Genomic DNA, 12,363 nt, shown 5'->3' with positions numbered 1-12,363 from the left:
CCTGTGTAATTGGTTAGTGGAGGTTCTGTTGTGGGTCCAGACATTGGACACTTACGGCGCTCTTCCCCTGAGCTAACATGCTGGGATTGGTGGAGGGACATCTGATTTTGACCTCATAAGCCAGATCATGCAATAAATAAATCAATTAAACGTAGGGCCCTTGGTACCCCTTCTGCCCTCTGCTTGTATTTCTGGCTATTTACTATATAAATTTGTCGACTTAGTTTCTTGAATTTTTGCTTTGAATCTACTTCTCGGTGCTGTTATGGTAACATCTCAGGCAATTCCAGATATGCCTCGAACAATATATATAGTGTGTGCGTGCATGCAATCCGACCAACACGAACAAGCAGGGAAAGAAAGCTGGTACATGATAAACTATGCACGGTCATTTCATACAATTGCACCAAAGCTACCAACCAAATGCATCACCTCCCACCAGCCTGAATGCCTCCAAGCCTGCCTCCCCGACTAGCAGGGAAATTGCGCGCACTCAACAGCGCACCCTTAACACCACGAATATCCGCCCTGAAGCCAGAAATGGCATCCTCTTCAGCCTTACGCAGACCGGAATTGTTATCTGACCCAGATGTATGGGTAGCGTTCCACACACCGTACGTTGATCCCGTCGAGTACGCCGGAGCACTATAGATCAAGCCATCGCAGTAGTGATGGAGATCGGAGAGACCAGTGCGCATTTTACTATCAAGAGAGCTGGCATCATTCTCAGAGTCAATGATGCCTCGCAGCTGTGAGGTGATGGATTGGATTCGGCTGACGTGGTTGTTAACTGCAGTCGTCGGCGTTGCGATAGCCGAGTCTGCTGAGTTAATCGGATTTGTAGCGATGGGTGCTGGTGTCGGCTCTGGACTAGTCTGTGTTGCGACGTCCCGGTGGAAGAGTTCTGTTGGGTCGGAAGTGATGGAGTCGGTGTCGTTGGCCTCTTCTTCTTCGTCGCCGTAGGGCTTGGCCTTGCGCGCTGTGAGCTGGGGCGGGATGACGGAGACTGTCTTCTCGAGCTTCTCGTTCAGCTTCTGGAGATTATCTTCTGCCGTCGTTGCTAGTTCGTGCCGTGCGCTTGTTAGGTTCGCGAGCATTGGTTTCACCAGGTACTCGCTTGCGCCGTAGATGCTTGCTCCTAGACCGGCTGCTCCATAGAGCGTGTAGAGGAGGCTGCGCATTGTGACCAGGGGCGGTGGCTTGTTCGAATCGAAGAGAAATTCCGGGTAGGTTATTATGGGAGGCACATCGCGGGAGGCGGTGGTAGACGCTGACGCTAGGCGCTGTGGCGGCATGGTATTGGTATTGGTAGAGGTCGGCGTAGATGTGACAGGAGCAGAGGGAGTGTGTTCAGGCCGAGGGGATGAGGCGGGTTGTGTCTCTTCCTCCGTCTTATCATCGGCCGTGGTCGAGCTGCTACTTGCCTCCGCGCTTCGGGAGACGCCGAGGACCTGCTGAATGTCCTCGGGGCTCAGACCTTTGGTTTCAAGGAAGGCAACTTTGCGGTCTGTTGGTTTGTCCTTGATTGACTCATCTTCCAGGAATTTGGATGCTTGTGCTAGCAGGTCTTCTCGGGATGTAGTTGAGGGTGCGGGCGCATCGTCGGAGCTCGGCGCTGACGATGGCGATCCATCTGCCGTGCTACTGGCCCTCTGCCACGAGGGGATGGAAGATTTGGGTGTGTCGTCTGGCATTATGATGTGTCTGAGTCCCCAGCGAGAGTGATGAAGAGGCCAGAGTGGAGAGGAGAGGCTTCCCCGGACTTGGAGCCATGTGAGCCCGACCTCGGCTGTTGCAACATCGGTCTACGCCTCAGGCACCAACAAAAATATATATTCTTCGTTTTTACGTTTTTCACTACAATTTATATGTTGACCCCTTGCTAATTATGATTAAACCGTAATTATATTGGTTATGAAGAGCTGAGCTAGAGCTGAACTGAGACAGATACAGCCTATCAAAACTAGATTCAAAACTAGATTCAAAACTAGATACGTGAGACGAACCCACGCATCTGACCAATGTCCATAGAATACATTGAAATGTATGAGACTCAGCTATTCATGGAACTAATCAATCAGAATGAACACTTTAACTAACAATTGAAACTGAACAAACCCGTAAACCCCGATATATAAAAGACACCGCCCGGCAGAATGGCTCGGCCAGTACTTCATTCGCTCAACGTCAACACAAACTGAGACGGAAAGTACAAGTGAGTATGTGCCCCCGATTCCTGCTATTGCCTTTGACTTCTGCCCTACTCCCCTTAAGCATGGCGGTATCGGCATCTCCTAAGGGACTATGCCACCCTGTAGCGCTTTGTTCCTTTGAACCGTGGCGTCCAGGACCTGTGCCTCCCCGTTTGCACCTCCGCATCGCATCCTGTAGATGAGGTGATTGGGTGGGGGATATCTTTCCTGCCTCTTCCAGGCGTCCCCCGACTTCCCGATGGTTTAAGTCGCTACTGCCACACACTTATCAATTACTCTATCCCGCATCTTTTTCTCTGTTTTCTGCACTCCCACAAGCCCCCTATCACATTGGGCACCATGTCACTCCGCCGATCTCGTCGATCGCGAGGCACAAAGGATGAGACCGCAGAACCGGACGCTAACATGAGGACCAGATCAACAAGACAAACCCGTGCTACTACTTCATCTGTATCTGTCTCTCGGTCTTCATTGGACTCCACTGGAGAATCAGTCAGATCACTTCGCCTGACAGTGAAAATGCCCGCCAACAGACTACGGGAAGCGACGGGCAGTGGCCGCGCCGCGCGCCGCTCTGTTAATGTGTTTCGGGAAGATCCCATTGTGTCGGGACCCCGCTCCAGTCGGAACCGAAAGAAGATCGTAGAAGTTGCTACGAGCGATGAGGAAGAAATCGGCGACCAAGAGGAAGATGAGGTCGACGATGAGGATGCACCTGGAGATGACGATGATGAAGATGAAGCTGACGGCGACGTCGATATGGATGAGACCCCACCACAGCCGCCTGTAAGACGCGGCAAGGCTGCTCCTGCGCCTCGCGCAAAGCCTCCTAAGAGTGTCGAGGCTAAGGAAATGGAATTAGATGAAGATGAAGAGGAAGATGAAGAAGATGAAGAGGAGGAGCAGATGTCTGACTCCGACGAGGATGCCGAGGGTGAGGTCGAAGATCAGGACGAAAGCGGAGTCCCGGATGTCACCGTCGATGATATGGATGAACTCGATGACGATATGCTCGACGAAGAATTGGAGGGCGAATTCCTGGATGGCGGCAAGATGACCAAGCGTCAGCGAGGGAACCTTGGCAATGATTTCTTGCAGCTCCCTATGGGTAAGAAACACCATGAATAAACGCGCAAAGGGTGGATCTGACCAGTAAACAGAGCCCCAAGTCAAGAAGCACTTGACAGCGGAAGAGCGTCAAATGCGCCGTGCAGAGATGGCTCGGCGACGGAAGAACCTGAGCGAAAAGCGCAACGAAGAGGAAAAGGTATGCGTGTGAAGTTCGTGATGGAAGGGCTTCTGCTAACCATGGGAACCAGATGGACACAATCAATCGACTTCTCAAGAAGCAGGCCCCGAAACGACGTGGTCGTGCCGCGGCAAACGAGGCCGCGGATGGCACCCCCGCTGGTCAAGATGTCTCTGAGCCTGAGAAGGCCGACCCTATTTTCGTCCGATGGGTCAGTGGCCCTAGTGGCTGCAAAGTCAACGTGCCAGAAGAATGGCTGGGCACACCTTCCGGGCGTATGTTTGGCGCCCCTCCAGCCGACCCTGCGGGGAAAATGGTTGGAGAACTTTGATGCTATACAATGCAGTTACAACGGAACGGCGCTCTGAGGAAATATCTTAATACGGCAATCGGGACTGGATCATCTTCATTTGAAAGGGAATGGCGTTCAAAACATGTTTTATTTACGAACAAGCTTGAACCATGCAATTCATCATATTTGACACTCCAACTACACCGTCTTATGCGCCGAATGAGCCATATCATAGCTCTTATATATAGATATAGATTAGCCGACAAGGAGGCATCATATAGCACTCCGTGCTCCCAATCCAGTTAAGTCCGGAGTACCCTACCAGCAAGTACTTCGAAACTGACAGTTAAATCAATCCCAGATGTGCCACAATCCAGTCAGAAGACCGGGCAAGTGCAATGCAACACCTATCCTACCCCGAATGCCAGAGTCTCGGGGAAGAACACGATATCCAATGAAGAAGTCAAGCCATCTTCCGCGTTCAAAAAGCCAATGCCACGGAACACCCAAGCTCACTGTCTCTCCGTCGTTGACGTAGCGGAGTCGCCCTGAGGAGTGGGAGCATCGGCTTTCTGCTTTGAAGCAGAAAGATCTGATAACGTAGCAGGCTGACGGTTTGCGTTTGCCTTCTCGTATTGTAGTTGCTGGAAAGTTGGTTGGAAGGTGTAGTAGCCTGCAGATCGGAAAATTCGGGGTTAGAAAACCGGGTTTTGGAGATAGATCTGGCTCTTGAGGAAGCAAACATACCTGTGAAAACACCGACGCCAATGGCAAGAAGGGCTGGGACGAAATTGCGACTCATTTTGTGTATCTCGAGGGGACTAGGAGGTTTGATGGGCTTGGGTTCGGGGACTGACAGAGTTCGGAGGTGATGCGGGAGAGACGTTATCAGTTGGCTGATTAGCGGCGCGTGAAATCGTTCCTTCACCACGCGTCGAATTACAACGAGACCATTACGAACATTGTCTGGCGTTTGATCCTGGTGCATTTCGTGATTTCCAGCCCGAGAATTCTTTTACGCTCCATTTTGACGCTCTCCAATGACTTAATAGAGACATGGGCGATCCCCGCCAAGGATGCAAATGGAATCATGGCGGCAACGAGGTTATGTCCCTGACTCGGACTCGGACGAAGAAGATGGATTCGATTCGATAGAGGCGAAGAAAGCAACTCTCGCCAATGGCTCTGATGTTCATGATCTCGACTATATCTCTATCCCCATCCCTGCGTCGAAGCCGAAGTTGAAGGAAGGGACGAACGGTTCAACGGAAGAGCAGCACGAACGGGATGGTGCTGAGGACGGCTCGATTACATTGTTGGATGTTGAGGAGGAGACTCGCCGGGACTCGCCTGAGAAAGGTCTTGGAAACCAGCAGGCTACGAAGTCTAAGGCCGAGGACGAACGGAGAACTATATACACAGAGCCCGAGGGAGGGACTGAACACGATGGAAATGAGGAGATCACGCCAGCCCGTCGACGAGGGCGCAAGACCTACGGTACCCGGTCATCGGCTACGAAAACGAGGAATCGTCGCAGCAGCGAGCTGCGCAAGACCCCGGCGACGAATACAGACAGAATATACGATTTTCCGGAGTCCTCGCAGGAAAAAGACAAGCCTTCATCGAAACCTGCAAGTCTGGAGTCCACTCCGAAAGCTTTGAAGCCTGGAGGGCTGTCACCACCGCGAGTTATAACAGAGCCTCGGACGCCCAGGGCTAATATTCGGGTTGAGATTCCGAGATCTATTAGCTCCTCGCCAGATGAGCTGAGCCTGGTTCCTCTGCCTACCCGGAGAAAGACGCCTGTGGTCCATCGTGTCCAGCCGAGAGAGGTATCGCCACCTCCAGCATCGCCGCAAGTGAACTCGGACGATGACTCCCCGTTGTCTTCTGTGCCGTCCTCGCTTGGCTCGACGCCAGGCCACAATCCTATGGAGACAGAGAAGGTGGTAAGTGGAGAAGAGAACGGAGATGCACAGCCACAGACAGCAATGCTCTCTGATCTAAAAGACACGCTAGATGACCTACTGCCTCATCTGGATATCCCTGAAGACGTCTTGCGGGAAATGCCTCAAGCAGAACAAAGAACATTTCGAAAGCGAAATGCCATCCAGTTGCAGCCATACTACTTGGAACAGCTAAAGTATGCGCAGCAAATGAAAGCGCGAGGCCTCAAACCAATTCGTCAAGCTGTTCGCCCGCAGGTACAGCAAACTACAGATGAGAGCCAAGGGCAAGATTCATTCGACCCGAATATGCCTCCCTCAAGCCCTCCCCAGGAGGAGTATCTTCTGCCTGCCAGGCCAGAGAAGCCGCGAAATTCTGTTAGACAAGATCGGGAACATAATGACTCTGAAACACCTCGAAACTGGGAAGCGCATATGGTGAAACGACGGAAGATCTCACACTCTGGCACACCTCGTGCACGTCGGGATCGTTTGCACAAGCCGTCTAAACCTCGCGGGATCAGAGATACAGCCCCCAAAAACCAGGGTGGCCCTATCGTTTATGATCTTTCATCCAGCCCGCCACACACAGGCCGCCTATCTTCTGCATCAAAAACCCCTCGAGCATCAGTCGGGTTCCGCTTTCCTCGCGGATGGACGCCACCACCCGGGGTAACAAATCCTAGGGCCCAGGAAGAAGAGAAATCAGATGAGGACGAGCCACCTGAGCCAGACGCTGACCACGACGAGGAGATACAATCTGTCTCTTCTGATAGCCAGCCGAGTGACCATGAGCAGAACCAGGCGGATGCAGAAGAACGTGCCATTCGACGAGAGCAACGGCGGATTCGGGGAGTCCTTCCCGCGTCATGGTTTAGGCTTGATCAAAAAGCCAACGAAGATAAAGCAAAGCCCTCACAACATGATCGTCATGTTGGGCACCGCCCAGAGGGGAAAGGTGTTGCACGAAAGTTGATTCGGAGAGGCGATCGCTCGAAACCAGCAGCCACACAGCAGCCAACCAGCCTCTTTGATCTTGGAGACTCTGATGACGACGAAGGCGACCGCAACGACGACAACAGAACCGCGCCTATCACCGATGGCTCCAGCTATCGTTTAGCTGGTACAGCTCACTCCGAAGACCCCTTTGCGCTGGATGCAGGTGATATATCGGAAGATAATCGTATTGACTACATGTTTGCACCAGCCCCACGCAACGCCACTGGAAATCGACACAAGCGAAAGAGCTTGAAGAGGCCGAAATCGAAAGAAGGCATGACTCACGATGAAAGGCAACGAAAGAGGCCTAAGCAAACTCGGATGACCGATGCTTCGTATGGAGGACGGAGAACAAAGAAATCGTCCACTGTTTCACGGCCACGCTTAGGCATATTGGATGCACCAGATGTTGCTACACAGCCTCGCAAAGAGCAACCACATTTTCTTAGGGTTGCAGCAAGATGTGCACGCTCCCGCCGAGATGGAGGCAGACAAAGCCCTACTCAAAAATTCTTGAAGCTAGCCTCAAGAGCTGACACGGTGGATGCAAATGAGACCTTACGAGACTGGAAGACGGGAGCAATTCGGCAGTCCAGAATTAGTCCACCACAGCCTAGGGTTCGCATGCGTCAGCAAGCACCAAAGAAGCCGTCAATTCTTGGTCCTCGTGCTATGCCAAACGCTGGCCAGGGAAGAAATGCTCGAATAACCAATCATTTTCCCACAGAGAAAGATGAGGTTGTTCCACGGAGCTACCCTGCTGAACTGTCACAATCACCACCTGAATCTGGTGCAATCTCAGTGACATCGAACCAAACCCCTGAACTAGAGTTTTCTTCTCGACGTCAGCCAGAACAGCGAGGGAACACCTGGGTTATTCCTAGGAATACTGCAATCACTTCCTTGAAAAGGAATGCCCCTCGGCCTGCTGTAACGAGTTCGGCGGGCCCTGGTGGGAGCAAGAAATTGACACCGGCTGCTTTCAATCAGTCACTATCCCTGATCAACCGACATTATCGCAACCAACGCACGTCCCAAAGTTACAGGCCTAGCCTGACTTTGGACCGTTACCTTACTGACAGTGGATCGACAAGTGGTGGAGTCAATCCGTCGCCCAGACCTCCAGCTGCACCTCCAGTTGAACCAACAAATCAAGCGCCAGCCCAGAAAGCTCTTCCACATCGACGACGGCTGAAGAAGCATACTCCAAATCGTATCAATCTCGACACTGATGAGTTCCGCCAGATGCAAGACACTGCGGTAATTGTCTCTGACAATCAAGAACCTCCTACTATAACCCACATCGGAAATGCACAGCCTTCATCTTTGAGTGTTGGTGGACTGTTCAACTGGCATCGTTTCTACCCGGTCGACTTCGGTATACCATCCCTACGTGACAACACATTCTTCCATGAATCTACTTTCATAGGAAGCGGGGAGTTTTCCCGAACAATGCAGCTCGCAAAGCGAAACTTGGATGGGGGTGCTAGTTCATTTTCTATTCAAGCCAGGGACCAGACCTTTCAATGGAGCAGCTGGAACGACACTGTCTCCTCTGAAATGGGCCATGTCTTTGATGTGATAATCGACAACGTTGAGCGAAGTGCTACCACCTCACCCGAAGTGGGAATCACCGCTGCTCTGGGGGTGGCATCACGCATTTACAGGTTGTTGATCAAATACATCACGGAGAACCTAGTGTTCATTGATCCAGTTGATCGGACCGGCTTCATCACTAGAGCCATGGGGCTGGTCTCCGTGGTCAGAGATCCCCTGGTTGCCTTTCTTTCCAGTGATGAATACAACAAAAAAGGCCTAGTCAAGGTTGCTTGCTTTGACGTAGTATTCTCGAACCTGATCTATCAAATTGCTTCTCACCAGCTTGTCAGCCCTGCGCTTGCCATTGAAGCGCAAGACCTGGTTAAAGTCTCTGCCAGAGATGTTGCGGGATTGATCACAACTGATGTTGGTTCCTCTGAGTTTAAGAGGTTCCTCGACGAAAACAACAAGACTGAGCGTCGCGAATCAGGCATTCGCGATGAATACCCATCTGTGGAGGCTTACGTTGTGATCAAACACCTGCTGCGTAGCTCAGAGCAATACAGGGGCTGTTTTGAAGAACTGCAATTAGAGACCTTCAACGGTAATGTCATTCGCAATGAAAAGGATGTTAGTAGCCTGGAGGATGGATGGCGTGGCCTGTTCACGGTCTTGCCGTTCAACGAGATGGATCAGTTCGGGATAGGGCGGAATGGATACCAACTGACAGTTGTCCATGATAACTGGAAATTGGTCCAAAGACTTCTTTCTCCTGCTCTGGATCACTCCGAGGCGAACTCTACGACCCAGCCTTTCTCATACAACGGCTACTGTCGAACCCTCTTCCACCGGTGTCACCGTCTCATCAATTCCTGGGGGTGGCGAGAATGCAAACCTATCTTGGACACACTTTTTGACTTCTTCGCGAAAAACACTCTATACAATCTGAAGTTCGAGGAAGCTCGTGGGTCGCCTTCTTTCCTCGATGAACTCGATGGCAATCCATCTCTGGACGCCCGAGTTGGAGAACCATGCTTCCACACATTCCTCAAGATTATAGCGAGTGGTCTACGTTTCCTTGCGAAGAGATATGACAAGAAAAAGATTCGAAACTTTGCCTGGCGCCTACTACCTAATCATGGCCGCGTGTACCCAAAAGAGCAACCATTGCGACACGAGGACCTCGACGCACTAAGAAATCACCATGATCTCCTGAGTACCCTGTACTGGGCTGTTCCTGATGGGTGTCGTCCCCGACTGGAAACAATACGCAATCTGGTTCACCCTGCCACCTCACACCGAGAAGCCTGCAGTATCAGTTTACGTTCTTGGTCGCGACTTGTTCGATTCAAACTTTCCACAGATGAGGATGTTTCCGGCCTCGATCCGTTCGGTGACTGGTATGGCTATTTCGTAACAGAGCTACAACAACAACATTCATACGCTCGCAAAGAGATCGAGTCTCAAAGTACTGGCGACAATCGGGTTTCCCAGCAGCTTATCGAACGCACAATCTCCCAAAATCAGCGGCAGATCGAGACCCTGTTGAGCACAGCGCTTGCTGGGCTGCGTACTGCTGTCGAACTCGCTCCCAAACTGGAGCATGCGCATAGGCTGGTTCTGAAGACGCCTTTTGCCTCGATCCTTGCGCTCTTCAACCCAAAACTTCCACGGGTGAACGTTGTTGTATCTGAGGCTTTGCAGGTGCTAGTGCTGTACACCCAGAAGGATCTTCCCGCTGCATCGGTAGCAGAGGCTCCCGCGGCAGTGGCTATTGATGAGGATAGTCAAGAGTTTGGGGACTGGGCTGCTATTGAGGCTGTTTGGGAACAGCAAACTTCTCCGAGCGAAGCTGTGGAGCATGTAGAGAGGGATTTCCATCCAATTGTTTCCCGTCTCGTTTCTGACTGCTTTGGTGAGGACCACTGTCCGGAAGATGCCATCCTTCTCAGCGTGGTGGATTGTTGGACCTCAATCGCGCAGGTTCTTGTTCGCCATAGACTTCGGAACTGGGACAACTATCTAAGTGAATTCGGTGATGATTCCTGGGCACGGCTTCGACAGACGGTTCAAACAAGAAAGTTCGCTCCACAGTTCCTCGCCGCTTGTATCGAGAAGGATTCGCAAATTGTTTCGGATTGCCGTATCCAAGTTATGACCATGTGGATGACATCGCTGGTTGAGCGTTCTTCAATGCTGAAGTTTCAACATCGGCTTACAGAGGCCCTTCTGAACGAAAGCCCCAAAGATCCTTTGCTTGGGAATCTTCCGTTCTCCAAGGATAAAAAGGACCGGTACACGATCACACTGGAGGAGATCAGTTCCCGGAGACTCTCTCTGCTTTCAAGCCTATCATCCAATATGCGCGAGCAGCTTCAAAACATGGAGCTCTCCGGCAGTCGGAACTTCTCAGTGACAAAACAAGAGTATTCTGAGATACTCCAGCGAGTGATGACTTCAATGAAAGACAACTACCGAGAACTAGGCAATGGGACAGCACAAGCCGCTCAAGGAGCATATGTCAGCTTCGTGCATAGCGTCATCGGCTTTCTTCAGCAACACACCAGCGATATCAAGCCCATAGACCCTTTCTTCACAGACCCTGCCTCATTCCCCTTACCATCTAATGACCCACGCTACATCGTTGCCAAGCTGAAACGTTACGAACCGAAGCTGTCGTCCAGCTCAGAAATTCAGACTCTGACTGGGTTCATCCAAAGCATTTCCGAACGCGCCGTCATCGATGGCCAACAGGACTACCTGGTCGATCAAATCCACACATCGATGAACAACATCTACGAAGCCGGAAATCCAGATAAGCCCACCCTCCGTGCCACTCTCCTGCAGTGTGTCTTTCCAGCGTACCTCGAAGAAGCCCTTGGCAACCGCGCCGCCTGGCTGCTCAGCCGTCCCATCATCCAGACCATCACGCTCGTATTCGATGACTTGATCTGCAACCTGGATACCCTGGACCCAGCCTGTGTGTCATCAGTCGTCGAAATGATCAAGGTTGTGTTCCAAGTATCCAGCCAAGCACTGTCCAGCCTCGAAAATCGTCGCCACCGCCTAGCAAGCCCGGCAACTCTAGCAATGCTCGCCGTGTTCATGGACATGATCTCGTCTGCTCTCCCAGTAGTAGACTACGTCAACCGGGCGACGGGTTCCGGAGAGGAAATCTTCCCGCTCATCGAGTGGTTCCGCGATTTCACCAATGTTGTAACGGCACATCTACACAGTGCGGATTCAAGTGTAGGGTCACCGCCGAGCGATGCCTTCATCGCGTTCCCAGACGCACCAGATACTTCAGCTAGCAGGAAATCGGACCTTTTCCGCACGGCTCACTCCCTCACATCTACGGACCTCCAGGCCTATCTCAAGAAATGGTCTTGGCATCAGGGCAAGTATTATTTCACTCGTCCGGGACATGAGTCACAAGAAATCGAGATCGATACTGGGGTTGTTGCGTTGATGAACAATCAGTCTGAAGCGTTGAAGGCGTTTGAAGATGCGGCGAGTGGATTTTTGCATCGAGCTGAGGTCTTGGAGTTGTTATTCTAACTTTAATGTGGCTGTTCTTCGTGTTCATTGTATATGGCGTTTCTCTGGTGAGACAAAATAATGTGTTACGAATATCTAGACATTTTAGAAATGTTATTATGTACCAGTATTTCCAAATAGACGGTTTTATGCGTCGAATCCCCTTTCGTACTTGATAGGATATACAAGATGTTACAACAAGCTACATTGCATAGAGAGAGGCTCAAGGTTAAGTCCAAAGAAATGGCAGATGTCGTTTATGTGGTCATTAACGAGAACAACGCTAACCCATCCCAGCATGTTAGCTCAGGGGAAGAGCGCCGTAAGTTACCTTGTGAAGACCCACAAATGAACCTAAACTAACCAATCATGCAGGGGCTCATAACCCGGAGGTACGTTTCACCGACTCCATCAATTACCGCATTCAGCGATCCTAACAGACAATAGGACCCTGGATCGAAACCAGGACATGCTATGTCTATCTTTTTTTCCTTTTTCTTTTTCTGTCAACCATAGCATTTCTCACAGGTAGCCTTTACTCTTTGGAGGATCAACCTCAAGTGACGAAATTTGGCCGTTTCACCTACT

General features: G+C 51.2%; 4 protein-coding genes across 4 annotated transcripts; 2 read left to right on the top strand and 2 right to left on the bottom strand.

The window, feature by feature from the left end:
• Positions 1 to 428: 428 nt before the first annotated feature.
• Positions 429 to 1,694, bottom strand: PENARI_c013G05238 (peroxisomal membrane protein PEX14; the record flags this gene model as incomplete). Its single annotated transcript, XM_022633212.1, has 1 exon — positions 429 to 1,694. One exon carries the CDS (start codon positions 1,692 to 1,694, stop codon positions 429 to 431), a length of 1,266 nt encoding a protein of 421 aa, XP_022486832.1.
• Positions 1,695 to 2,552: 858 nt separating this feature from the next.
• On the top strand, positions 2,553 to 3,793 carry PENARI_c013G00389 (PAPA-1-like domain-containing protein; the record flags this gene model as incomplete). Its single annotated transcript, XM_022633093.1, has 3 exons — positions 2,553 to 3,321; positions 3,374 to 3,480; positions 3,533 to 3,793. The coding sequence occupies 3 exons, from the start codon at positions 2,553 to 2,555 to the stop codon at positions 3,791 to 3,793; spliced, it is 1,137 nt and encodes a 378-aa protein (XP_022486888.1).
• A 473-nt stretch (positions 3,794 to 4,266) lies between these two features.
• On the bottom strand, positions 4,267 to 4,556 carry PENARI_c013G11061 (uncharacterized protein; the record flags this gene model as incomplete). The annotated part of the gene is made up of 2 exons (XM_022633353.1): positions 4,267 to 4,427; positions 4,502 to 4,556. 2 exons carry the CDS (start codon positions 4,554 to 4,556, stop codon positions 4,267 to 4,269), a joined length of 216 nt encoding a protein of 71 aa, XP_022487024.1.
• Positions 4,557 to 4,830: 274 nt separating this feature from the next.
• Positions 4,831 to 12,212, top strand: PENARI_c013G00674 (uncharacterized protein; the record flags this gene model as incomplete). Its single annotated transcript, XM_022633099.1, has 3 exons — positions 4,831 to 11,775; positions 12,073 to 12,097; positions 12,151 to 12,212. The coding sequence occupies 3 exons, from the start codon at positions 4,831 to 4,833 to the stop codon at positions 12,210 to 12,212; spliced, it is 7,032 nt and encodes a 2,343-aa protein (XP_022486837.1).
• Positions 12,213 to 12,363: the final 151 nt, after the last annotated feature.

This window comes from Penicillium arizonense, assembly GCF_001773325.1.
Source record: "Penicillium arizonense strain CBS 141311 chromosome Unknown PENARI_contig013, whole genome shotgun sequence".
NCBI classification, from domain to species: Eukaryota; Fungi; Ascomycota; class Eurotiomycetes; order Eurotiales; family Aspergillaceae; genus Penicillium; species Penicillium arizonense.
This window is presented reverse-complemented; position numbering and strand designations above follow the sequence as displayed.